Raw genomic sequence first — 27401 nt, forward strand, 5'->3', positions numbered from 1 at the left:
GAAGGGCATGGCTCCAACTTCTTCAGCCTCTAATCAGGCATTTGTACACATTGAGCCTCTGCAAGCCTCCCCAGGCTGAGCAGCCCCCACTCTCCACCTCTCCTACAACAGATGCTTCAGTCCCTTCCCCATCTTGGTGACTCTGCACCAGACTCCCTCCATTAAGTCCATCTCTTTCTTGTCACTGGGAGCCCAGCATGGGGTTCAGCACTACAGGTATGGCCTTACCAGCACCGAGCAGAGGAAGGATCTTCCCTCAACCAGCTGGCAAGGCTTTCCCTGGTGCACCCCAGGATACAATTGGCATTCTTTGCTGTAAGAGCACATTGCAAGAGCACATTCTAGAACACGAGTCCTATGAGGAGCAGCTGAGGGAACTGGGGTTGTTTACCCTGGAGAAGAGGAGGCTCAGGGGAGACCTTATTGCTCTCTACAAGAGACCTGAGACCCTCTACCTGAGAGGTGTGGGTCTGCCTTTTCTCACAGGTAACTGCCAATAGGACTAGAGGGAATGGCCTCAAGTTGCACCAGGGGAGGTTCAGGTGGGAAACGAGGAGACATTTCTTCTCAGAAAGAGCAGTCAGGCACTGGGACGGGTTGCCCATGGAGGTGGTGGGGTCACCGTCCCTGGGGGTGTTCAAGGAAAGGTTGGACGTGGTGCTTGGGGACATGGTTTAGTGGTGACATTGGTGGTAGGGGGCTGGTTGGACCAGATGATCCTGGAGGGCTTTTCCAACCTTAATGATTGTGTGATTCTGTGATTGCTGGCTCACAGTCAGCTTGGTGTTCAGCATGATGGGCATGGCCTTCTTAGCAAAACTGGCCACCAGCACAAGAATGGAAATCCTGCCCTCGCATTTGCAAGTCAGACAAGAAAGGAGATGTGTCCTCAGACACAGCCGGGCAAATCTCATCAGCTCATCAGCCCCGTATGTTATAGATGTGAAACTGCACATCTTTTAGTACAGTATCTAGTCTTTAAAAATTGCATAATGTAGGAATCCACTGTGTCTCAATAATTAATGTTTTCCAGTGGCTAACGTCAGTCACTTAAATTCAGATTAGAAATATGTTTCACGTTTTTATGTCCAAATTCAGACATTGTACCTTTATCTGCTAGATAAAGGAACTTTTGCAGTGCAAGATTTATCATCATAAGAGTACTTAGATATTAAGTTATCCTTCAATGGCTTTTGGTGAGCTTTCCTGCTTTTAGCTTTCTAAATCTTGTATCAGTCAGATTTCCAGAACATGTAAACTTCTTAAGAGCTTTTTCCATAACCTTCTGTCTGGTTTGTAGCACGGCCAGCAGGCCAGGTCATTCCCACGCCCCTTTAAATAACGAGGTGCAGCGCTAACACGTCTGTCCCTTGCTGAAGGCCTTCTTCCCTTGAAGAACAGCCTCCTCGCGAGGCAGCGTCTTCCTGAGGCCCTTCTGGCGGCATTTCGGTCCCGTGACAGCACCACCTGCTCTACTCCCGGCCTTTCCCGTGTATTTCAATTCGCACGGCAGAGACGGGAGCAGCGCGGAGCGGGGGCAGGGCTGGGCTCGGATCCCGACACGGGGCCGACAGCGCTCGGCGCTGCGGGACACCGAGGGCCCTCTGAGGACGGGCGGCGCTCGGCTCCCGGCGCCTCCGCGCGGTGTCCCGAGCAGCGCCAGTCCCGCTGCCGGAGGCACCAAGGAGCAGGAGCACCGCTGGTGCGCCAGGGCCTCACCGCCGGGCCCGGGACGCGGCACGAAGCGAGGGGGGCGGGCGAGGCCCGGGGCCGTGACGGGACCGGGACCGTGCCGGGCCCCGCCCCCCGTCACGCCGCTCCAAGGAACTCTCGCGAGACCTCCTCCCGCCTCTTGCCTCAGAGCGCTCGCGAGAGCTCGCCGCTCCGCGCGCGCCCTGAAGCTCTCGCGAGAGCGCCGCGCTCCCTGCCGACGGGGTGGACAAGATGGCGGCCACGACCACCATCTCCCTGGTGAGTGGCGGCGCCGCGCTGCGGGGCGGGCGGCACGGCCCGGCCCCGAGCCCTCGGGGGGCGCCGACCGTGCCGGCCTCCGCCGGGTGCGCCCGCGGCTCTCCCGGGCCGGCGGGGGCGGGCCGGGTGCCCTCGGTGCAGCCGGGCCTCCTTGCGGGCGGCCTCCCGCTCCCCGAGGCCGCCTTCCTCACGGGCCCGCCGCGCCGCGTGCTGGGCAGGGCGAGCGGCACCCGGGCTGTGGCGGGGTTTGGGGTTTGGGGTGGGGCCCGGGCTTTCCCCGTGCTGAGGTGCGCGCGGGCCGGCTCGTGTGATGGTTTCACGAACCTGCGTGTTTGACCAGGTCCAGGTAGGTGGTGGGGCTTATTAAGAGACTTTAATTAGGAATTTTTCTTCCGCAGAGCCGCGTAGTGTTCACCGCCGAGGTTAAAATGTGAGCTGTGGGTTACTTTTCTTGACTAAAGGGACGTGACGTCCGGTACCTGGCAGTTATTTTTATATTTGTTGTTGTTTATTTTACCCATTCATGAAATGATCCCAACATTATCGACTTTCCTGAGAGTTCATTGTGCTTTCAGGTGGTTATTTAGACTTCTGCTGAAGTGGCCACGAATGTTGTAAGACACCAGAATAGTCTCATTTCAGAGACTGACTTGCTTTCTGTGCGAGTTAGTCGTAAATCGTAGAAATTAAGTAGTTCAGTGGGGCGTTATTAATCATTCCTCATCCTAGTCCTTTTTATTCTTAGTGAAATACAGAGTAGCGTAAGGAATCGTGCAAAATGAAAATAGGTAACCTCTTAGGTGTCAGGCTGCTAGGGAAGGAGACCTGTAGTACGATAATTGTGGATGCTGGGAAACTACAAAGCAGGTGGCCAGGCTCTCACGCTCCCTGCAGATATCATCTGCTGTTAAGGGGGCCAGAGGGACTACTGGTGTGACACAGCGGGATATTTCTTAATGGCTTTCTTTTCTACTCTACCCTTTCAGGAACAAGCATACTGGCTTGCCAGAGTGCTGAATGCTTTTATTCATGATGGGTTCAATTTTGGTGGAATGAAGTTTATTTTGAACTTCAGAACTGTTAAACATCTTAAATAGAGCACTTGTTCTTGTCAGGTTCACGCATTGAGTTAAAGCACTTCCAAGTCATTTTTTTAATAATCCGTGTGTTTTTATGTGAGTTCTGTTCTGATCTTACTGGAAATAAACTGGATCTGAACATCCAGTGTCATGTGTTAGTTCATCAGGATTTGTGCATTGTGTGTTTTACCTTGTGCTTAAAAACAAACAAACAAACAAAAAAACCTGACACGTGGTCCTAATGTTAATGGTCCTTAAAACGAAGAATTCAGATGTCCCAGCAATTGCTTTTTGTGTGATCACTGGCATCTTTTCTGCCATGTTCAGTGTTAGTGCCACTCTCCTGTATCTCCTGTCCATGCTGGAGAGAAGACAGGCTGCTCTGTGATATGAGCAGAAAGTTGCCCTAAAGTATCTTTAGTGCTTCTGCAGGGATTGCTTTTATCAGGACGGCTGCAATGCTTTCTTGTTGTTCAGGGACAATTTAAATCCTGATGGCTATCTAGAAAAGCTTGAGAATTAAGGACAAGGTAACTTCAATAAAAAGGAACCCAGCACAGTTCTGGAGTTTGGTAAAACTTAGATTTTGTTTGCAGCTAATTTTCTGAATAAAACCATAGAACTGTTAAAGCTGTTGATTACAGTGAAAGATGCGTATTGATATGCATGACAGATACGTACTACTGCATTTTCTTGCCCAGCGTGTTGTGACACACCCTGCTGCTCTCCTGGGTTACATCTGCCTGCTCCTGGTTCTGCTATCCGCAGCGTTACTGCAATACAGGCAGATTTCCGGCATGGCAGGCTCTCTTCCTCCTGACACCGTAGCTGCAACAACTTTTATTTTCCCTTCTTGATACTGACCGCATGCCCAGTCAGTGTGTGCGTGTAAGATGAGGGCGTGCAGCACCTAATGCCTCCTGTCCCCTTCTGGGGGACCGTAGAGTGGACTATCTGTGTGTGCCACCTGTGGGGACAGCGGGCAATAAATGCAGAGTTCTTATAAAGGTGTAATCAATATTTAATGCAATTTTGGTTTAATTTATTCAGTAATTTAGTTGGTACCTTGTTGCAGTAGAAATGGAGTCACATGGTTATAACTGGTTAAATAATTAACGTCTTGCTGAATAAACTTGTATTTTAACCCATTTTAGTGTCAGAAACATTTGGTGCCACTGCTTTTGGCAGCAGTACTGTCAGTGTTGCGTGTTGTAGCTTTGCTACTGGTTCTTGGTACGATTTCATTGTAAATGCTCCTTGAAAGCTCGGTGGTCTCCTCACCCACTGTGGTGGTAGTTCAGAATGGTAAACAGTGATTGCAATTTTGGTACTTACCTGATTTTTTGACTTTGAGGGTTTTTTTTGCATCACTTCTATGTTTTTTCCTACGATCTTTTGGTACTCTTGATGTTCATTAAATACATAAACACCAAAAAATGGGTACTGCAATTCTCTGTTTGTCTCACCAGCTCCATTTATAAGGATAAATTCACAGCCACGTTATTGCTGAGTGTTCAGAAGTTTAATTAGACCTTTCTGCCATCACTCCATATACTCGTGCAATTGCTTACCTGTCATTCTTTTTTGCAGTCTAAAAACCACAGCTCTGCTAGATAATTGGTCCTTTCCCGTAGGAGGCATGCATGTTCTGTGTTGGGCAGTTCAGTGACAGCATGTTTTATCAGCCGAAATTAAGTTCACTTGGGTGTTCTGTGCAGTTCCGGGGCACTGATGTTGTTATTCCGGGTTTCTCTGTTAACTGATTTGGGAAAAGTATATCTGTTTGTATTTTCGTGAGGCTAAGGCAAATTTTGTGTGAATGCCTCTCGTCAAGGTGGTTAAACAGACCTGAGAACTAATTTTGGGGTGTGTTTGTGTGCAGTGACTGCCCGCTCTGCCTGGCACTACGCATTGTTGGAGCTTCTTCTGGGAGGGAGAGAGGAGCACCCAGCAGTGGGTCTTGTAGAACTTGCAGTGCAGGGGAACCCAGCGTGCATGTTGAAGCTACGTGCGAGCTCTACAGCTGCACTTAGCAGCTGAAGGACTTGGAATAGCGTAGTTCAGTTGGAAGGGACCTGCAGAGATCAGCCAGTCCAACTGCTTGAGCATGTCAGGGCTAACCAGAGTTAAAGCGAGTTACCGAGGGCACTGTACAAATGCCTCTGGGACATGGACAGGCGTGGGGCATTAACTGCCTCTAGGAAGGAAGCCTGTCCTAGGGTTCAACCACCCTCCCAATAAAGATTTTTTTCCTAATGTCCAGTCTGAACCTCCCCTAGCACAGCTCTGTTCCATTCCCTCACATTTTATCATCTGCTACCAGGGAGAAGAACCAACACCTCCCTCTCCATTTCAGCTCCTTGGGAAGCTGCAGGAAGCAATGAGGTTGCCTCTTAGCATTCTTTTCTCCAGACTAGACAACCCAAGTGTCCTCACAGGACATGCATTCCAGCCCTTTTACCAGCTTTGTTGCCCTCTTCTCCGTGGTGTTAAGGACCTTAGCAACCTTTTTATATTGTGGAACCCAGAAGTGCACACAACTTTTGAGGTGATGCCAATGCTGAATATAGTGGGACAATCATCTCTTTTGACCAGCTGGCTGTGCTGTGTCTATTGCATCCCAAAATGTGCTTTGCCCTCTTGGCTGCTGGAGCACTCAGCTGGCTCACATTGAGCCTGCTGTCACCAGCACCCCCACATCCCTTTCTGCACTGCTGCTCTCTGGCCACGCGTCTTCTTGTCCAGGCCTGTGCACCCAGGTACAGAACCCAGCATTTTCTGTTGAACTTCTTGCTGCTGCTGAATGACAAATTGTCAGCTTCATTGAACAATTGTTGATTTCTTGACAAGGAGGTGAGATGATGCTCAGGGAAAGCAGTGTTTCCTTTAGGAAAGGATGAGTGTATTGGCTTGTCTTACTGTCCTGTTTGTAGTCGAGAGAAATCAGATCGTGTGTGTCATAATTCGCTTTAGCACTGTGTTGTAGATTGTCAGAAACTGCAGTTTGCTTCCTCTGAGAGCCAAATATTGAGATATGTTGTGACTTGTGGATTCCATGACAGGTACGGGACTGTGCAGAGCATTCTGCATGTGCAGGTAACATCCAGAAGGTATTTTTTTCTCAGTTCTGGTGGAACTGAGAATAGTTCTATCAAATGCAAGGCATCAGAAAGAATCTCTCAAATGAAAAAGCATCAGAAGGAATTGGTTTTTTTTTTTGGGGGGGGGTGGAGGGTGTAGTTCATTTATATGCATTTTTAAGACTTTTCATGTTTTCCAAAGTTTTACTTCAGTAGAATTTGGTGCTCAGGGAGAACTGAATATGCTACTGGCAGCATTAGTGACATTTAATTGCCTTTTTCATCTAAAGGAAAGAGATGTTTAAACATGTTTATGTAAGCGCTTTGGTCATGAGATGCTATAAAGGTGACATTTTGAAAGGTTTAAATATGCGCCCATTCTCTGTGTAGCGCATCTGGTAGCATTGACGAAAAACTTGTACGTGCCCTGTGCTCTCCCTGTCGGTAGCACATTTGTTGTACACGCTTACAGTAATGGAAACTAGCGCTGCTGCTGCTTCCATCTGAGCGAAGTGGTCTAAATGTGGTGAAAAGTAGGAGTTACTAAAGTAGTTTGGAATAGCAGAAAGTCACAGTGCAGAGAAAGACTTGGGAAGTTATGGAACTTAGAGCTGAATCTACAAGTTTAAATAGTAATTAGGGGCAAAATCCTTAAATGTTTTATGTACATGACGGAGGACTTCTTATTCGCCCACCAGGCTTATTTTTCAGAAAAATACTGCCTTTGCCGAGGCACTCAGCTGATGCTTCTTCCAACTTCACTGCTGGCATGGGGTGTTGCAGTACGAAAACGTTCAGGTGAATGCAGGTTCCCAAGCACTGGTGCAAATAATAGAGAAAGGAGTAAACTGATTATACTGGCCAGGTATTTCTAGGTGAAGCTTCTGTTTGTTAATGACTCCTAAAATATCATCAGTCCTTTTTCCACTTCTGTCTTATTTAATCTTTTGTGTTGTTTGCTTGTTATGGTTCCTAAAATAAACAAGATTCTGTATTTTTCTTTTTCTCTTGTGTGTGTTTATACTTCAGAGAAATTCTCAGCCATGTAATAAATTTCCAACGAATGTGCCTGAACTCTTGGAGTTCAAACCACCTTAAAGGGCCAAGCAACGCTCAGAAGCAATGTTCATAGCACCAGGTATACAGTTTCTATTTATTTCTATTTTAAAGGAAGCTCGCATTCTTCTGCTTCTGTTGTCAACTCATGCGTTTTTCTTGTTCCCTCCTGTTTCCATGTGTTTAAATAAGGCAGTTTTCAAGGCGGCCGGTGTTAGTATAAAGCACCAACAGTTACTCTTACGTTGCTGCATAGCAGATTCAAATTAATTGTGCCAAGCCTTTTCTCGTTAGTGGTATTACCCTAATGTGCCTGGAAAGAGAGAAGTGATAGTCTCAATTTACTGTGACTGGCGATAGAGATTGGGATCACTTTGTATCATCTGTCGCTTTTCAAATACTCTGGAGTAACAGAGAGGTTAGTAATCTTCCTTGAAGAAACTGTGTTAAAAGGTATGTGGTGGTAAGCTTTCATTACAGCTGTACCATTGATCGGGGTAGGCATGTGTATCTGTGTATCTTTTGGTCTCTTTTCAGAGGGATATTTGATGGCAAAGAGCTGGGAACCAACCAGTTAGGTAGTGTCTGGGTCTAGCTTCTTGAATACTCTCTTGACTTCTAGATCAATTTGTCGTCCTTAGTTTTGATTATTCCCTCTGTGCTGGAAGTTGGATGTTGTCAACCAGTATTCAGAAGCTATGCCTTTTAGTGAGCTCAAATGTTAAAATTACATTAAATGTAGATATATGATAGTCTCTCCTTTATGAATCATACTAAAATGTGGTCACTGGAATAGCTTTTTCTGTTGTGAATTGTTAAACTCGATATGCCTTCCACTGTTTTGCTTGTCCCATATCTCATTACTCCTACATTGCAATCACTCAGTTTTTAAAAGCTGAGGGGAAACAGAAATAGCAGTAGAAAAGGTGCCTTCCCTAAGGAAACTCAGGAACTTCCAGGAGGTGACTGTACGGTAACATACAGACAATGTAAAGAAATGGGAAAGGGCCCCTAGAGAGCTGGGTAGACTTTTTTTTTTTTTTTTTAGCCAGTTAGTTAAGAAAAAGGATGACTATTAATTTTTTTTCAGTGTTCCACAATCAGAGTTAATCTCTGAGATGATACAGCCTTCCTGCATCAAACAGGTCACCATTACCTTACTGCTTTGCTGATTATTTTCAATTTGACTGTGTTGTCTGTAGGTTCATGCCTGGTGCGCTGTGCCAATAAGCACAGAGTTGGAATCCACACGAAGGTCTCCCTGTTTTCTTCAAGGTTTCCTTGTTGGTTTGTTTGTTCTTTTTCCCTAGCTTTGGGACTACAACTGGACTATGCAATACTATCTTTCGATTAGTATTGTGTACTTGAGTTTCCCAGTTTGCAAGCATAAAATGGTTCCAACCATCTCTGTTTTGATTCATGTATCAGGTTGCACTTCGATTCTCTTCAGGACCTTGTGGGTTATTTAAAGCAGCTCTGAAGTTCAATCTATAGGAACCAGTGAAGTAACTGCAACCCTAGAACACTGCATTCAGATGCTTGTGGAACAGATTTTTACATTGGGAGGGTTTATTTGGCTTCTACTTCAGTGTTCATGGTTCCTTTAAAATGCTCTCAAACGCCTCACAGTAAACTTGAGACTGACACAAACAGAAGTTTGAACTGATCCTATAAAATAGAGATTAAGAATGATCTAGGTTGTATATCTCTGAACATCATCAAACTCATCCTGTGGTTTTGTTTGCTTTTAAGGGAGGTGAGATCCTACTCCTTGCCCTTAATAAAGAACACAGAAAGCATTGTAGCCTGGTAGGAGGCAGATGGGTTGCTGATGGACTTGAGACAAATGGGCTAATCTTGGAAAAACTGCAGTGAGTAAAGGATGTACTTAAATTTATGCTTTCTGCTATTATCTTAGGTTTTCCCCATGATAACTTATATACTGATATCATTTCACAGGCACAAGTCCGTTCAGCCTAACGTGTATCTGCTACTGAACAGATAAGGTTATTTATCCATTCTAGTATGTTAAGTGGTTGGCTGCAAACACTGAGTTGGGAGAGTGTCATCATTTAAAAGGATGATACAGACAGAACGCAGGTGAACAACAAAGGCAGGTGCAGATTCTGCTTCTTTAGGCCAAGAAGGCAGTCAGACTCTGGAATGGGTGCCTGCAGCAGGGGGACCATTGTGCTGTAGTCACACTCTTGGTTCTTCCTCTGTTGCAGTGATCCTGCAGAAAAGCAGTTCCCCTATGGGCAGTGTGTTCACTTGAAGCAGTGTTGGACCAGTTCTGTACAAGAAATGGGCAAGATTCTGTTGGGAAAACGAACACAGTTCATCTCGTCAGAAGAAATCTCTAGTCCAATAGGATGCTTCAGTTGCTGTCATTTTAGACTAGAATAAAATAGTTCCTGCTGGAAGGGACCGACAAAGATCACGTCCATCTCAGACTACTTCATGGCCAACCTAAAGTTAAAACACATCATTAAGAACTTTATCTAAATGCCTTTTAAGCATGGTCAGGAATGGTGTATCAACTACCTCTAAGAAGCCTGTTCCAGTGACTTAACTGCCCTCTTGGCCAAGTAGTTTTTCCTGATGCTTAGTCTGAACCTCCCCTGGCTGTGAGCCATTAAGGTAAATGAATTGCCAGAGGATTTCAAGATAAAGAATGGCTAGGTAATGTGATGGCAAATGTGGCATTTAGTAAGTTAGAACATAAAAAGCAGTGTGTGTGTTAGGGAAAGTGAACTGACTGTATGTGCTGTGGCAGGTTGTAAGGTAGCCTTTTCCTGCATGCACTAATTAGGGTTTCCTTTCTTAAAAGGAATGTGACCTCATTTTGTACCTGGAGAGGAAAGTAAGTTTAGTTAATGAGCTGACTAAGCAGCATTTAGCATCAGGCATCCCCCACATCAGCTGTGGGAAAGGATTAGTGGCAGCCCTGCCTCAGGGGAGGAGTAGGTGCGGTCCCTCTAACATCTGGGAGGAGTGTCGGACGAGGGTGGTGGTGTAGAAGGTAATAAATACCATGGTCATGACTCCAGTGCATGAGCAACAGGAGCAAATGGGCCAAAAAATACAGCTGGGGATCACAGTCCTCATGGCAGGTACGTGGTGGTTGTGATATTTAAGGGTTGTCACATCTAAGCTTCTGTTCTTACAAGGGGAACTTGCAGTTACTGTAGACAAAGCAGGCAGCTTAGGAGGCCTTGAATTTTTTGGGGGGAGGAGGAGGGCTTATTTAACTCCTTTTTAGTGGGAGGACTAAAAAGGTTGTTACCAGATTGAGTCTGTGCCTCTACAATGTCTTCTGAGAATGCATAAGGTATTTATTCTCTCACCTCTTCTGCTGTTTACTTCTTGAACTTGACATTGTTTTATTTCTAAATTTCAATGAAAATAACAAATTATTTCCCTATATTGAGAATACTGTGAATGTGCTTAAGCTTCACTTATATTCAGGTGGTATCTATCACTTATGGAAGGAATCTACCTGCTCAAAATATCTTACAGCTATTTTGTAGTTTTCTTCCCTGGCAAAAGCTGAACATTCTGCTTTTATCAGTAAATAAAACAAATCAGAAAATGTAAGTGAAAAACAGGACTGTCAATGCAGTTGTGTTTCTGGAGGAAATGGCTAACTGGCCTGTGCTGTACTGTTACCATGGCAGACACAGTGAGGGAACTGTGCTGGTGTTGTCTTGAGCAGTCAGGTGTACAGCACAAGGCCCTCCTCACTGAGGTGTGTGCTCAGACCTGAAGCACTCTGCTATCACGAAGCTTAGCTGACAGTTCTGTCGTCTCATGCTGAGAGTTGTAGCAGCAGCTTGTCTGTTCAGGAACGTGTGTTCGCCTTTGCCTCGTGGTAGGGTAAAGAAGATGCAATGAAATGTGCAGTTTGTGTGCAGACGTGATGCAGGATCTTCTGCTTCCGAAAAACTGCGTTTTTCCTGCCTGAGGCATTGGCTGTATACTAGAATAGCTTTTTGTTGTTCTCTGTTTTGGTGTTATATTAGTAGGCTCTTGATGTTCCAGTGAATTGTGTGGTGTTTTTTCTTTTTTTTTTTTTTTTTCCTGGAGAAGATCAGTGGTCTTTAAAAAGCATTTGTGCCTGCAGGAAAACTCACTAGTGAGTGCTGTGAGCCAATGTTCTGTTTTGAATGGATGGGAACCAAATGAGCAGGAATACTTGCTGTTCTTCTGCTAAGATGCCAACTACTTTGGTACTATTTTTTTCCCCATGTGACAGCTTTGTTGCCGTGTCAGGAAAGCTGTTCTTGTTTTGCTGTCTGAATGGGTCTGATCCTTTTTAATTTTTTTGGTTTGTTCTTGTTAGAGAGTGTTTAGTGTTCTTGTTTATTTTCTTTTTAACTGGAGAACTGAGATATATCTTAACAGGCTTTTATTGATAACCTCACCTTTATGTTGACTATCAATTATGTGACTGTGTTTGGGCCGCTAAAGAATAATTCCTTAAGGATACAAGTTGGTAGATGCTTACCAGAAAGACACAAGCTGTTGAATCACTTCAACCAAACCCAGTTTTATGTATATACTTCAGAGAAACTTAGTGTTACTTAACGTGGTAGGAATAATTGAGCAGTTATTTGACAGGAAGGAACTTCAGTGTAAAGCAGAAGCATGAGGCAAAGAAGTCAGTAGAGTACCTAAGACCCAAAGAAGGCTAAGGTTTGTTAGTTGCGTGTACATCTATGAAATCACACAAAAAATTAGCCCAGTGGCCCAGAAGCTTCTTTCTAGGTCTGCTCTAATGTTGGGTTTGGATATCTGCATGTGCAGGTAATATGCATCATACCGGGTATGGGAATGTTTTTTGTGACTCAGTACCTAGAACAGTGTGTGAAATTGGAAAACTTTAAGAGAAAATTTAAAAAGAGAACTTGAGAAATCAGGGGTAACAAACTGGTATGAGAAGAGATGGAACAAGAATATACAGTTACATCTGATAGAATTTAACTACTGGGATGTAGGATGGAGATGATATAAGCGAAGGCTTATATTTATTGCATTTTTCTGCACTGAACATTTGTTAAGGGAACTCTAGGTTAAGTATCCAACCTGTTCATCAATTTATACAGTTGGTGGAATAGCTCTCCCATGGGAAGTGGCTATAATATTAAAGAACAGTTTTTCACGAGTTAATAATAGTTGGCTAAAAAGTCTTCCTAAGACAAGTGTGTTGAGTTTCTGGGAATGAAGAAATGGGTCAGATTTGTGAGAATGGCTTTTCCATGAGTGTGTTTCTATTTCCTTAGGGTACAGAGTCCATTAAGATGGAAAATGGACAAAGCACAGCAGCTAAGCTGGGGCTTCCTCCCCTCACACCAGAACAGCAGGAAGCTCTCCAGAAAGTGAGTATACTTGACATGAACTTACATCTTAGCATTCTTTTTTGGTTGGTTGATTCTTTTTTTTTTTTTTTGAAACTTACATTTTTTCCTGATGTTATTTAAAAAAAAAAAAAAAATCACCTGTCAAGATTACATATGGGATAATGACTGTGCTCTGTGTGGATTCGCATCTTCAAAATTGTGCCCAAGAACTGTGTCTTGGTTTGGAGTTTATAGATGCTTTTTGGGGAGCACAACATGGAATTCCCTTTTGTGGTAGGGGGAGTGCTTTTCCTTTAAAAACAAACAAAAACCAAAACAAACAAAAAAATTATAAGTAATCATAACAACTTAAGAACATATTGTAATTCTGAGACAATATGCAACTGCCATAAAGTTACCGTGAAGAGCAGACTGTACACCACAAGAAAAAGGTTTCTGATGTGCTCCAGCTGATATTTTATTCTGTCCACACACCACATTACAAAGTCTGTTTTTCCCTTATGCACCTTTCCATGTAAAGAGACCCAGTAGCATGTGGCAAGTATTTTCAACCCCACTTGAGTCAATGTGTCTCAATCTAGATAAAATTTCAGACCAGCTCTGATTTTTGGTTGTTGGTCCTGTTTTGTACAGCCAGGGGGGAGGTTACTTCTGACTTCTGGCCCACTTTGCTGGTGAGAGTGGTGCCTGGCTTGCTGAGGAGAGCAGAACTGGGAAAAGAGGGGGAAGGAAACAAAACCAGGGAATGTGGGAACTGTGGGATAGGTGTCTTATGTATTCAGTTGAGGCAAGTATAGCATTGTTCTGGGTAGGCTTCATGTGAATGTTCCCGTAATGCTGAAGCTGCTTGTGTGTGTGTTTGGCTCACAGTGTGAAACGGCCTCGTTTCCTCTGGCTTCTCCATAGCTGACAGATGTAAATCCCCTTGTCCGTTTCCAGGTTTCTGAAGCACACGTCTCAAAGCCACGGTTTAGAGCCTACTGTTCCCTGGCACCTCCCAAACACGTACAGCCATGGAAAGCAGGTGCCTGAGGGGTTGGCTGAATGTGTTTGTACCCTCCGCTGGGAACAGGCACGTGCGGGTATTAGGTTTCCCTTGACAAAGAGCCTCATGTTAACTCCACTGGGTGTAAAGCTCAGGCTTTGTCAAATTTGTAGAAGACTGAACAAAAAAAGACAACTCAGCCTTGTGTCCTCAGGCTAGGAATTGGAGAAAGAGAGCTGGAGCATTTTAGTGAGCAGGAGCAGTGGTTCCTCCAAATTTGAATAGTCCAAATACAATAAAGAAAGGGAGGGGTAGTGCACAGTAAAGAGACTGGGCATGGGGATTAGGAGCCCCCTTCCCTTTTGTAGAACCTCTTTGTCCAGATGTTCTCTGAGTGGAAAGGACTTGAAGGAGGCTATCTGTCCTGCCCTCATCCCAGCAGGTAAGGTGCTCTGGTGGGATCTAAGGGGCAGAGGGAGGAAGAGGGGAAATGCTGAGTGTGTAGTGCATGCTGCTTTCCTAACGTTGTGCCTGCTGCAGATTGAGTCCATCCAATCCTCTGCTCGAGCGTTATGCTGTATTTCAGGGCTCGCAACTCCAAGATGCAGACCAAGGCATTAGTAAGCTGTTTGCCGCCAGCTAATGTTCAGTGCCTTAGAGCTTAGGGCTGGAGCATCAGAAAGCACCATTGGCAGCCAGTTGTGTGGTTCTGGGGAGCTATGGTGTGAAGTCAAACATCATTCCCTGTTCCGCGGTATCAGGCTGTGACTACAAAGTCTGTATTTCTTCCTAGGCAAAGAAGTATGCGATGGAGCAGAGTATCAAGAGTGTGCTGGTGAAGCAAACCATCGCCCACCAGCAACAGCAACTCACCAACCTGCAGGTGAGAGACCTTCTGAGATGCTCTTTCTGTCTTACTCTCCCCAACAAGGTGGAGTTCTTTTTGCACTTAGAACCAGAGCACAGCCCTGAGGCCTGCCCGGAGCCAGGTGAAAGCACTTCTGTTTCCACAGTGAAATTAAAGTAAACAGTCTTGAGCCCTCTAAAGAAATGCCCTTTACTCACCTGTACAAATTGCCCCTGGAGTTCTTTCTCCTGCTGGGGAGAAATTTTCTCACCTGTTGGCTGCCTAAATGTTTCTTGAATCACCAGAAGCCAAAGAATTTGCTGTAGGTTTCACCTTCAACTTACATTTAAGGTGGTGCCTACGGTTACTGTATATCCTTGCCCCATCTCTTCTGCTTGACGGGAGGGTGCCCCTCTCCCTCATGTTACCAACAGTGCAGACCCATTTCTGTCCCCTTCACCCAGGTGCCCTGCCAGCCTCACTGAGAAGTTCAGTTGGCTGCTCTTGTTAACGCTGGAAGGCCTGTGTACTGGGAGAACCCTTAATAGCCATTTAAATCTCCCTTCCTTTGGAGATTTCTTGAACAGATATCACTGCCTCCTATTCAAAGTTAGGAATCCCAAAATAACAGCTTTGGGGTCTTGGATATTTTTAATGAAGTGTCACTGTGGATGTGCTTGCCACGTTAAGCAGCTCTGGCCTTTCAGGGCTGTGCATGTTTCTGAGTGGCTGATCTAGTTGAGGGGCTCCTTTTTAAATGCTGGGGGTGAATCAACGACAGTGGTTGCAGAGGTTACTATTGCCTTGAGTCCCCCCTGGGAGAAGACCCTGCTTCCTGAGGCAGTGGCAGCAGCACAACTCCACCCTGACCTGGTGGGACTGGAATCTGCAGGGTCCCAGCGCTGGACAGTCCTTGGGACCAGGCAGTGAGGGGCAAGGAAGGAGAGGCCTCTCTCGCAGGTTCCCTGTGCCGCCGCTCTGCTTGAGTTTTTACAAACAGCCGTAGTATGCTCAGCTCCAACAGACTGAACTCTGTCTTTACTGTCTTTCAGATGGCAGCAGTGACAATGGGCTTTGGAGATCCTCTCTCACCTTTACAATCGGTCAATAGACATATTCACTTCTTCTTGGGCACTTTGTCTTAGTCAGGGCCTAGAGTGGGGAAGTATGTAGTGGTAATACAATGCTCTTAATTCAACCCAGCACAACCCTCCCACATACCCACCTGTTATGGACAAGCACAACAAGCAGAGGCAAAGTGTAAACTCCCCAGAGGAACATCCTGGGCTGGGTGCAGTCTGCTGTGACACTGGCAGTCGGGGTCCTGGAGTCAGTTGGCAAAGAAAGCTTTAGATTTCGAACAGTACTGAACACACCTGTGAAATTGTGGGAGCTGCATTTCTAGGGATGCTACAGTTCTGAGGTCCTGACCTAAAACTAACTGCCAAGGTAACTCACAAATGGGCAATTTCTTATGAAGTGAACTCACGGCACCAGAGGCCTGGCAGCTATGGTGCTGGGGAAGATGGGGGCACTACAGGCTTGCAGAACATATTGTAGCCCAGGTTGTAAGACTGCTCTTACTGTGCATGTTTCCAGACTAGGTGAATATGTCATGTTTCAAGTAAAGTTTAAAAACAAACAAACAAAAAAAAGCAGGATGGAAGTAACAGAACTGCAGAACTATTCAGAGAACCCGTGTGGTCCTTTAGTGATGGAGTTTCTAATCGGCTATCACAAAGAGCTTAATTATATGATCCACGATTCTATGATTACCTGGGATTATCAATTCCCTCCTTTTTCCAGAGATGTTGAACAATGGCCACTGCAGAAAGTGTCCTATAACCTCCACTCTGCATGCAAAGGTTCATTTACAAGTATTTTCCCATCTTGCTAAAATGCAATGTTGAGTTGGTAAAATGCAACTGGAGGCCTGTCCTCCAAAATGAATGCTGCACTAAATCTAAAAACACCTGTTTTCCCTCCTATAACACTGTCACGGTAGGTAGCATGTCAGCAGGGGGGCCAAAATAAAATCTATGGGTATATGTAAGTTTGGATTGGAATAGAAACCTATCTCAACGTCAATTTTTGCACAGGTGGTTTCTGAACCCTTGTGCCCAAGAAACTTCTACCAGTCAATGTAGATGCATACTTAATAGTATTAACAGCACCAATTTTGCTTTAAAAAAAACCTTACAGCTCGTATTCACAGCTGGGCAATAGATGAAAAGCACCTACTGATAATGTAACGGGAAATGTTTAATTTCTCACTAGCCTCAGGGGCATAGTTAATATTGTGAATCCTTTCCCTAAGACTGTAGACAATTGGAGGCTACTGCTGATGGGACAGAATGTAGGAGTCTTCTGAACCATTCAGCTGTGCTACAGTTGAGTATAGTTTTGGTACTCATTTCTCAGCAAATGCTTTATCCCAAAGCCCATCAGGAATGTAGGAAATGCAAACAGGCCTGTGTACAACACGTTTTCCTGTTGACAAGAATCATCGATTCCTACATGAAGGAAGTGCAGTCTGAACTTCCTACTGCAGTATTTTAGTGCCTGTGATTAAAGCTTCCTGTCTACCTAATCCGCTAAGAATTACAGCTCAAGATTCCCATGTCAGTTCAGCAACATGAGCACAATTTCCTGGCGTTGTTATATTAAAATTGGAGCTAGTGGTGATGTTTTTGCATTGCCTCTTTCATTTAAAGCACCATTCCAATACGATGTTTTGGCTTGTCCTTAAAATAACCTTCATAAGTACTTATCAGCAATATTTCATACGTACAAATATTAGCTGTTGCCTTTCCAATGAAGACTGCAGATACCTTAAGCTCCATTTCGTACACCGAGTAAAAGGGCCAGTGGCCAGCAAAAATGATTTAATATAGTTAGTGAAAGCAATAAAATTCCTATTCATGAGTTCCTGACACTTAGTCCTGTGCTTAGTTCGCAGGTGTATATTACATCACTTCCCCTAAATTGACGCTGATTCCTGTTAGTGATCCGTATATGCCTGTAGTCAGTGTGGTCTCCCTAAATTCTGCCTTTGTAGCTCCAGATTTCTAATATGTTCCAGATGTAACATAACAGTCTTCTTAGCTCTGCCCCACCTATTTCATTAGAATCTATGCAGCAGTGTAAGATGTGGATATCCTCCCGTAACGGTTGCTGCCATGGGAGGGGACAAATGCCATTTTTCTTGCCGCTGTTGCATTGATAACTGAAAAGAAGGAAATGTCCTGTTTGCATATGTAGGCTTCAGAAGGTGGGAATTACCTCTGCCTGGTGCAAGGCTGCAGTGTCTTGTCCAAGAGCACTCCTAGTAAAACACTAAATCTTTGTCACAGTCTGTGTCACCACGGGTGAGGCACTTCACTCAGACACTTGGGTTAGAATGGTGATGGCTCTGAACCTGTAAATGGATGCACTACACAGATTGAGGGGCTACTGATCACTGGCTTTCATGCACCAGAGCTGTGAAGGTGTTGGAGAACCTGGGAGACAACATGTCAGCTGTCCTGCGTGTACACGTGCCATAGTCCTCCCAGTCACAGCATTGCAGAGATATTGAAAAGCAACTTGTTTTTAACTGTGTGAAATATTAAACCCAGTCAAGAGGCGAGTTTAATACACTTCAGGAGCAGCAGTATGGGGTGAGAACCATTCCTGTTTATAGTATCCCTGTTGTATGGAATAATAGGAGTTGAACCTTTACAGTTCGTTTCCTCCTATGGTCGATGTCACTTAATGTGTTACGGGGGAGAAGGATTTCTTCAGGTACTGTTCATGTCCACAATCCTTTGACTATCACAGATGAATTGCAGTCCCTTCTGTTTTGCCATGTAACATCCCCAGACACGTCAGAGCTCATTGTGCTCATGCTTGTTGCAGCACTCCAAAGGTGGGTCTCTTGTAAAGGCCTCGATTACAGACCCCCTTGAGCAGTGGTGGTGGGGAAGGCGCAGCTTCCAGCATTCCCTACTTTCATGCCAAGCACTGTAGTGCTGGGAAGGGAGAAAGGCATCAAGCTTAATGCTGCATTTGCCTGCTCTGCAACAGTCCGTAGCCCTTACTGCCGTATGTTTGTTCCATCTGTTCCATGCAGAACAGGAACGAAGCCCTGTGCGCATCTCCAGTGCGCTGTAATTCAGTCTTGCTGATCATAGGGAGCTAGCTGCCTGTACAGAGCCTTCATTTCTGCCTTGGTCCCAAGACGTGCTGATAGGATATGCTGGCCAAACCTGTGATTTTAGTAGGCAGCATCTTCCAAAATAATGTTTATTAGTAGTAGCAATTTTGGAATTGTAATATGGGTGAAAAATAATTGAAGGATACTGCTTTTTTGGATACCTGCTTTAAGAAATTTCTGGATTTGTCTTGCAAACAGGTTTTCAGGCATACTTAGGAGAAAGTAGCACAGAGACCTTCTCTGCACCGAAACTGATAAGGGCGGAGTCTTTGGGGGCTGCACCACTATCTGAGCCAGTAACAACAGGCAGTGATAAGTACTAGCACCACACACTTAACTAAGAAGTTTCATTTAACCATGTGATTTTTATTTTTTATTTTCATGTTTGCTTTGCTTTTGAAATGTGTGGTGGAAGTGGTGCCTAGTACTGGATCTTGTACTGCCTGGGGTGGGTGGAGGGGAGGAGGTGGTGTGTGATGCTTGAGGGGGTGGGGAGGAGGTACCCAATTCCAGATCCTTTGCTGCCTGGGAGGATGGGGTGGGGGAGGGAGTGAGTAGGTGGTGCCCAATACTGGATCTCTTGCTGCCCCTTGTGGGAGGGAATGGGAGGGATTGCTGATAGTGCCTAGAATTGAGACCTTTGCTGCCTGGAGGGGGAAGCTGTCCTAGAATGAAGTTATTTCCTCCTCCTGCAAGTGTTGCTGGAGATGCGATCATGCTGGGGAGGGTTAGACCTTACCAATGGGGTTGGAGTTAAGGCTCCTGAAGTGGCAGACCCCATCAAAGATTTGACTGCCCCAGGAGTGAGCTGTACTGCTTATCCGCTCCAGCAGTCTGTGCATTGAGCAGGAAAATACTTCTTTATTACTACGTGTGCCAGGCTGTGCTGCAGCCCAGTGAGGAGCTACCTGCTGTTGGGTCATAGCTCCTGGGAGGGAAGGAGGAAGGGAAGGAGGTCCTGACATCCATAACCACCCCCTGATCTAACCAGCCAGTTCTTCTTTCCAATACAGATGGCAGCTCAGAGGCAGCGCGCCTTGGCCATCATGTGTCGTGTTTATGTGGGCTCCATATACTATGAACTTGGAGAAGATACCATTCGCCAGGCCTTTGCCCCATTTGGACCCATAAAAAGCATTGATATGTCCTGGGACTCGGTTACGATGAAACACAAGGTTGGTTAACAGGCCTTAAGTGATGTTTTTATTCTCTCCAAGGCTTTTGTGAATATATCCAGGAGAAGAAAGAATGTTTGTCATAGACAGAAGGCTGCTTTAGCATTTGATTTTAAGAAATTGTTTGTATCTGCTCACTCTGCTTATTTTTGCAGTATTCTGTACTGGGAACCATATGTGCATGGGTATGGTGTGCACAAAAGATGCTAAACAGCTAGCAGTCCTATATGCAGTAGCCTTTCTCTGCTAGGCCTCTAGGTGTGAGAGATTCTGAAAACAGTAGCCTTGAAGGAAAAGACTTCTCAGACCACAATAGTCAGAATCCAGTATGTGGGAATTCTTGGCTGCATTAGCAGGAACTGGTGTTGACAAGATGTGACTGGTACAATTCAACAGGAGTATTCCTTCTGTCCTAGGGTTTTGCTTTTGTGGAATATGAGGTGCCTGAAGCTGCTCAGCTGGCCCTGGAGCAGATGAATTCTGTCATGTTGGGAGGAAGAAATATAAAGGTGAGTAACAGGCATGCCCTGAAAATTCCTAGTTCTCTTTACTTCGAATAAAGATTTTGATGCCTAGAAATGCTTCCCTTAGCACTGTAGCATGGAAGATAACCTGAAGCCTGTTCCCTGATAAATCTTCATTTTCAACCTGCTGAGTATATAGTGTCTGTTGGTCCCTCACTCTCTGAGGAGAATCACCCAGCATGCTAATAAAGTCAAGAAACTCGTTCTTATCAGCTGGCAGTTCCCCCTCGCACACACATAGTATGGAAATTACTTAAGCACAAAACAAAGATGATTCATGATACTTTGTGTTCTTCATATGCTGTGCCTGTGGATGGTAGATAAGTAGCATCAAGCGCTTTTTTTGCCTGTCAGTAGCATGAGGAATTTTAAGTATCTTGCCATACAAAAAGGAGGCGTTCAGCACAAGCTGAAAAGAACAAAGGTTTGTAGCTGTGTGTTTTCAGGCAATAAGTAGGAGATGATCTCTGAAAGGTGGAATTTTGGAGACTGAAATCTGGGAAGAAAGCTGGCATTTCCTGCAAAGTGTTTTATGTCCTGCATCTATCTCTGATGCATTTCTGCAGTGTTAGGGGTTTAGGAGCCTTCAAAATAAGGTTATAGAAACGTGTTTTGCTTTCAGCATTGTTTTTGCTTCTTGGAAGTTGGTCTTTGGCAGGTTAGGGAAGATAAACACTTACCTAGGAGGAAGGGGGAAGGAGGAGGACAGAGTCAGTCCAGGCTCCCAGTACTTCTAGAATCACAAAGCAGGTTGTGTCCCAGCTGTTGCCCTTTGTTAATTTTGACCTTATGAGGGGTTATGTGGTTTGCACAGGAAGTCAAGTGGTTGAGTGCTTACCTACTATATGTCTTGGCAAGTCATGCTGTTGCTCTTCAGACTGTTTAATGGACTGTTTCCTGTTCTCTGCAGGTGGGGAGACCTAGTAATATAGGTCAGGCACAGCCAATTATAGACCAGCTAGCAGAAGAGGCACGGGCTTTCAACCGCATCTATGTGGCCTCTGTTCATCAGGACCTTTCAGATGATGACATCAAGAGTGTGTTTGAGGCCTTTGGAAAGATCAAATCCTGCACGCTAGCCAGAGATCCCACGACAGGAAAACACAAAGGCTATGGTTTCATTGGTAAAATGTCTATCTGATACTTGTTCTTGGATAAGAAAGGTAGTTGGGATCATCCTCATTGTTTTTTACTCTAGTGGAAGAGTTACTTCAAACAATGCGATAGAGATAAATTTGTATTTAAAAGTCTGATTAGTAGCCAGATACTTTTACTCACCATTTATGGGGGTTGAGAGATTATGCTATGCTTGCTGTTCTCAACAGTGCTTAGGTGATCAGAGGAGTGAGATGAGCAAGCTAAGCACTGAGGGGTTGCTTTTTTAAACAAATATAAATCATAATTGTGCAGTAAGAGTTGAATTTAGGAGTAAAAAGGGTCACTTGCAAATATTCCTCCTTCTCATTGTAGAATATGAGAAAGCGCAGTCTTCTCAAGATGCAGTTTCCTCTATGAACCTCTTTGACCTTGGGGGTCAGTATCTCCGAGTTGGTAAAGCTGTGACTCCTCCAATGCCACTCCTGACACCTGCTACACCAGGGGGATTACCTCCAGCAGCAGCTGTTGCTGCAGCGGCTGCGACAGCAAAGATTACAGCACAGGTAAGACATAAGTTGCTGTGACTGAAAGAAGTGGATGTTTATTGTCACCCTGCTAAAAATAGGCATGCAAACTGTTCCAACCAGTTGTATTCTGTAGTTTGAGTGAAGGCTTCAAGCCTAGATTGTACTCTTTCCAGGACTTCACATGTAGAAGCTTACCCAGGACACACTTGTGCAAATCTGATACACCAGCATTTGGAATGGAGTCTGGCCCGCCTGAGCAGAACTTTTATTTTTTAAATAACAGGATAAATTGGAGAGGATTCCTTGTTGGTAGGCATACAAACAATTATGGATGTGGTTATGACAGAGGCTAAAAGAATGCCTTAAAATATTATGTGAATAGTCAGACAGCAGTGGGGGCAGTAACAGTTGCATGAGCAACACTGCTGTTGAAAAGACTGCCTGTATAGTAAGCTGAAAGTTGGTCCATCATGGCTTTAAGCTGTCCAGAAAGCAGGACATACAGTGGGTTCAGCAGAATTGGATGTCGATGCAGGAGTCTAGCAGTTCTCAAACTTAGTTTGCTCAAAATAATAGAAGCTCCTGGTTATAACCTATAAGTGTTGATGGAGGAAAACTGCCTTTCAAAGTAACCTGCATACCTGTGCCAGTATTCTTTGCCTTGGGGGACAGGATCTCTTCCTGCATCCCTGCTGCCCAAGAAGGAAACAAGTTCTAGCACTGTTCAGTTCTTGGATGCTCTGGAGCCAGAAGAAAAAAAATAAAAAATAAACCTGCTGAGGTGTCCAGCTTATACCTGGTACTAATATTTCTTTGAATCACAAGGTACAGGTAAAAATAGGGGGAGGAGGAAGCTGCTATTTGCGTGAAACTCCAAAGTGGTTTGCATGTCCCAAGTAGTAAATTCACTACAATCTGGAAACATCTGCATTTGACTAAGGAGGCAAGCTGAGGTATGGCTACGTTTTGGATCAAAATCACCTTAAGGAAGAACTATTAACTCTTCTGTTTAGTAGAGATCTCTGTATAAATTTTATCATTTCTTTCTGTAAAATATGGCAGGATTTGCTACTTTGAGGAAAACTTTAGGAAAATCTTAAATTCTGTATATAGAATAATGGTTTTGAAGGACCTCAGAGATACTCGGCAGTCTTGTTCCCTTTACTTAGACATTGTAGAGACTTAGATTACCTGTCTGATTTGCCATGATGGTAGTTTTAGATAACTAGAGAAAAGAGTAATAATTAAAAGGTTAAAAAAGTTTGTTTTTGTTTTTGTTTTTGTTTTTTTTAAAAAAGGCATCTGTAGGTCATGGCCCCAGTACAGTTCCTGTATGGAACATCTTATTGTTAGTAAGAACATGGGCCAATGTAGTCTGTAAGGGCTTTAGTTTCATATATTTTTTGTGATTCAGATAAGTTAATCAGTAAACTCAGTGGGATTGAAGAAATCATGGGCGTGAGAGGGAAACTTTCAAGTACGAGATGCAACTTCAGATCTGAAATGCAACTGCAGTTTGGAATTCACGTGCAAGTCAGAGAAGGAGGAAGCATTTCCACACTTAAACTTTTTTACACAGTAAAAAAAAAAGTCAGTCTTGCAACAGAAAATGAGAAACTAAAGTTATTAGAGAAAGTTTCTTTGTCTATTTAAGAAAAAAGTGATGCAGCTAACTACCAGAGTAGTCAACATTATGGTAGTCTTACTGCAGCACTGAATGCTTACATAAGTATTCTGCCCCTGCGTTAGAAGCATAAGGCAAACTGGCTAATGCTACACATGGAATTACTGCAACCTTGGTGGGTTTGTATCCACCAAGAGTTTATCACATGTGGTTGTACACTTAAGTTTCGTGGTTTTTTGTAATTAGTCTGTCAAGTCAGGCTATTGTTGTATGACTGAAGAATAGCAAATATGATACTTGGGTTTAAGGTAGGATACAAAACTGATATCTGTGGACTTTCTTCTGACACCAGTGGTAGGGAAAGATTGAATACAAGCTTTAAAGGAAGAACAAACAGCTACGTGATGCATATAGGTGTTTTAGGAAAACATCAAATGAACATAACTAACTTTGTTAAGACTACTGTTGCACTTAATTAGCAAAAATATTTACTACATATTCTATGAACAATTCAGAAGTTAGTAGAGACCCATATGCGTATAAGACCAAGGCTACTATAATTAACATCAAGGAGCATAACCAGGTGAGAAGACATGCTAGTGCTGTGCTAGAAGTTGCTTACACTTCACTTTCTTGGTGAAGTTACTTATAAATTGTTCTTGATTTATCTCTACACACAAAAAATATTAGCAATCATATTGTAGGCGTTAGGAAAAGAGTACTAATGAAATTAGTTGGTAACACGGAGATGAAAAGCATTGTTAATGTAGAGGAGAATTGAGTATCAGAGAAGACTGGAGTAAGAAACATGTACAGCATTTACCAGCTGAGTACGAAATGTGACATTTAAGGATCAAAACCCCAGAATTTTTGCTCTGATATGTCAGGGCTTATATGATCCCCATGAAAACAGAAAGAGAAGGATCTGAATAACTACATTATGAGTTCAATAGCCTGGAAAACAACCAAAACAAAAGGGATCCTAGGATATATTACGTGTGTTATTTTTGATAGCTTTATGGAAATGTTTTCGTCTAGTTAAGTGGTATGGTTGAATTCTGCTCATCTAGAGTGAGATGAGAATGATGTTCTTTTATACCTGCTATAATCCAAATAAACATAGTTATTCAGGGAAATGGAAAACCTGATATGCAGGAAAAACTAGAGAAAGTGACTTGGTGTAACTGTAGGAAAAAAGCTGCAAAGTGTATCTAATTTTTGCTCATGTACGGTCCATATGGAGACATGCAGGCAATGGGAGAAGAGGTTCAGACAATATGGACAACAGAACAGAGTTAAAAATGCTTTAGTTGTCAAGGCTGAAAGTTTGAAGAAGAGCTTCATCAAAGGCAGTGGGTTGATATGCTTAAGTGGATCACATCCCTTAGCATTAGTGAAAAGCTTTATTTGTGTAGTACTATTAAACAGTACCTTTTTCTCAATTGCTTTAAGCAGTTGGTTGAGGAGCTCTTAAGGTCTTCTAGAGCATCAGCAGGTGGAAGCAAGTAGAGATTCCTCCTGTCCTGGAATTGCATGCATTTTGCAGATCCTGTACTGAATTCCGTGATGTTTTTCATTCAGTAACCTGCCTAGCAGCTTGAGAGGACAGGTGAAATTTGAGCACTTCTCTTCCAATTCTTGACATCTCATAGCTTCCACATTTCTGTGGGTGGCATAGATTTTTGCTTGTTTGTTTTTTTATAGTAGCCTTGGGGAGCTGTCATCCTCAGAATCTATATACCTAGTATTTCCTTAAGTGTGACAAGGGCTGAGCCTCAGTTGAACATACCCATAACACGACTTCTTGATGCAGAATTAGTGCTTTTTTTTTTTTTTTTTCCTTGTAGGAAGCAGTGGCAGGAGCTGCAGTTCTTGGCACTTTGGCTACCCCTGGGCTAGTATCTCCAGCACTGACTCTTGCCCAGCCATTAGGGGCATTGCCACAGGCTGTAATGGCAGCGCAGGCACCAGGAGTCATTACAGGTATGTTTACTCCTCATTTTGTCAGCTCTGTAACTGTTACAGTGCACGGTTCTTTACAGCTTGGGTCACGATTAAGGAGAATTTGAAGCTGAAATCCTCTTCCCTCCCTGGCTTTGTCAGGAGCTGTTACTGTACAGCATAGCAGGAGTTTTTGATATATAATAGATACAATAGGTACATGAGATTCACAGCAGTGTGTGCATAGTACCCTGAATGAAACTCTGGGTGTGTATAGTTGTTACCCCATGCAAAGACCTGTACTCTGTCTCACTTCTGGGCATATGATGAATATATTGAGTGCATATATCCCATATTGTTGACCAAGTTGCTGTGTATGCCTCCCTGCTTGTTGTTTGTGTAGAGCCAATAAAACCCTATAGTTTCTTTGATCTTCTTTATTACTGATTGGTGTGTATTCGAATGTTGCAGAACACCAGTTCTTTTCTTTATGCTACAGAGTTTGTACTCTTACAGGTGTAACCCCTGCCCGACCTCCGATTCCCGTCACTATCCCCCAAGTGGGAGTTGTGAATCCTATCCTGGCCAGTCCCCCAGCATTGGGCCTGATGGAGGTCAAAAAGGAAAAGGAAGAGGAGGAGGTATTCCAGGAGTCAGAGAGGCCAGAGATGCTAAGTGAACAGGAACACATGAGCATATCTGGCAGCAGTGCCCGTCATATGGTGATGCAGAAATTGCTTCGTAAACAAGAGGTGAGTGTAATGTGGCTACCCTGAGCTGGTTCCAGTTATCAGCAAACGGGATAACTAGTTTTAGGTCTATCTTAATGTGGTGTAGCTCTGCAGCTTTATACTTGGTAAACTGACTCTGAAATGCCATGACCACTAAACTGTGATGTTGGGTAGAGCCATCAGTGGGAAGAAAGGATGTGGTAGAGCTGGGCCTCTAACATGCAAAAACATACAGAGGCTGCACAGAGAGGTTGTGTAGTCTATCCTTGGAGATATTAAAAAGCTGCATAGGCATGGTCCTGGGCAACCTACTCAAGGTTGCCTTGCTTGAGAACTAGGTTTGGATCAGGTGATCCTGATCATCTATCTTAAATCATCTGTTATTCTGTGATAAAGAGAAGTGCTTTGTTATAAAAAGGTTTAGTGGGGGATATGTACAAAAGGTGTGTTGCAGGCACTCTGAAAAGCTCGTGTTATTACGCTGTGGTTGATGCTTTAACTAAAGTACCTGGTCAGCCATTAAATGTCAGGGGTCTGAAAAAAAAGTTAAACTTCCTACTGTATTCAGACATAAGGAAAAATCTTAAACAAAAAAAAACTCTTGAAGGTAACAAAGTAAAATTGACTGGATAGCAACAGCACAAGAAAAATGAGATTGTAGCGCAGGTGACTCGAACTAAGATGTGTCTAAGAAGAGCTTGCTAGGTTGTTTGTTTGTATTTAACTTTAGTGTCTTAATTCTATTAATGCACTTTTATTGTTTCTTCTCTCTGCAGTCCACTGTGATGGTGCTTCGCAACATGGTGGATCCAAAGGACATTGATGATGACCTAGAGGGAGAAGTGACAGAAGAGTGTGGCAAATTTGGGGCTGTAAACAGGGTCATCATCTACCAGGAGAAGCAGGGAGAAGAGGAGGATGCTGAGATCATTGTCAAGATCTTTGTGGAGTTCTCCATGGCCTCAGAGACACACAAAGCCATTCAGGCTTTGAATGGGCGCTGGTTTGCAGGAAGAAAGGTGGTGGCAGAGGTGTATGACCAGGAGAGATTTGATAACAGTGACCTGTCAGCATGAACTCTACTTGGAGGACTTCACCCCTACCCCTTCTGCCTGTCTGTTTTTTTAGCCATGTGTAAAGAATGCTCCAGGGTGAGCGCAGATCTCTGTGATGTACTTGTAGTTTGGATAAAAGCGCAAAGAAAGCTA

At 44.0% G+C, this 27401-nt stretch overlaps 1 protein-coding gene across 4 annotated transcripts; it reads left to right on the forward strand.

Annotated features, from left to right (window-relative positions):
• Nucleotides 1-1856: 1856 nt before the first annotated feature.
• Nucleotides 1857-27401, forward strand: PUF60 (poly(U) binding splicing factor 60). 4 transcript variants are annotated; one of them, XM_084282294.1, is made up of 11 exons: nucleotides 1857-1971; nucleotides 12469-12564; nucleotides 14325-14414; nucleotides 15431-15481; nucleotides 19587-19748; nucleotides 20165-20257; nucleotides 21183-21396; nucleotides 21743-21933; nucleotides 25369-25504; nucleotides 25979-26214; nucleotides 26970-27401. In XM_084282294.1, exons 1-11 carry the CDS (start codon nucleotides 1945-1947, stop codon nucleotides 27267-27269), a joined length of 1596 nt encoding a protein of 531 aa, XP_084138420.1. In that variant the 5' UTR covers nucleotides 1857-1944; the 3' UTR covers nucleotides 27270-27401. The 4 variants fall into 4 exon arrangements, with proteins under 4 accessions (XP_084138420.1, XP_084138423.1, XP_084138421.1 ...); XM_084282295.1 differs by lacking the exon at nucleotides 1857-1971 and adding an exon at nucleotides 7160-7268; XM_084282296.1 differs by lacking the exon at nucleotides 1857-1971 and adding an exon at nucleotides 9039-9057.

Source organism: Netta rufina (genome assembly GCF_964035555.1).
Source record: "Netta rufina genome assembly, chromosome: 2".
Lineage (NCBI taxonomy): Eukaryota > Metazoa > Chordata > Aves > Anseriformes > Anatidae > Netta > Netta rufina.

What these genes read in the sequence shown, in the direction of transcription:
- PUF60 (XM_084282294.1), top strand. Translation starts at nt 1,945, where the DNA reads ATGGCGGCCACGACCACCATCTCCCTG. An exon ending in CGGTTACGATGAAACACAAG is followed by an intron (nt 19,749 to 20,164) that starts GTTGGTTAACAG and finishes CTTCTGTCCTAG; the next exon opens with GGTTTTGCTTTTGTGGAATA. An exon ending in CAAAGGCTATGGTTTCATTG is followed by an intron (nt 21,397 to 21,742) that starts GTAAAATGTCTA and finishes TTCTCATTGTAG; the next exon opens with AATATGAGAAAGCGCAGTCT.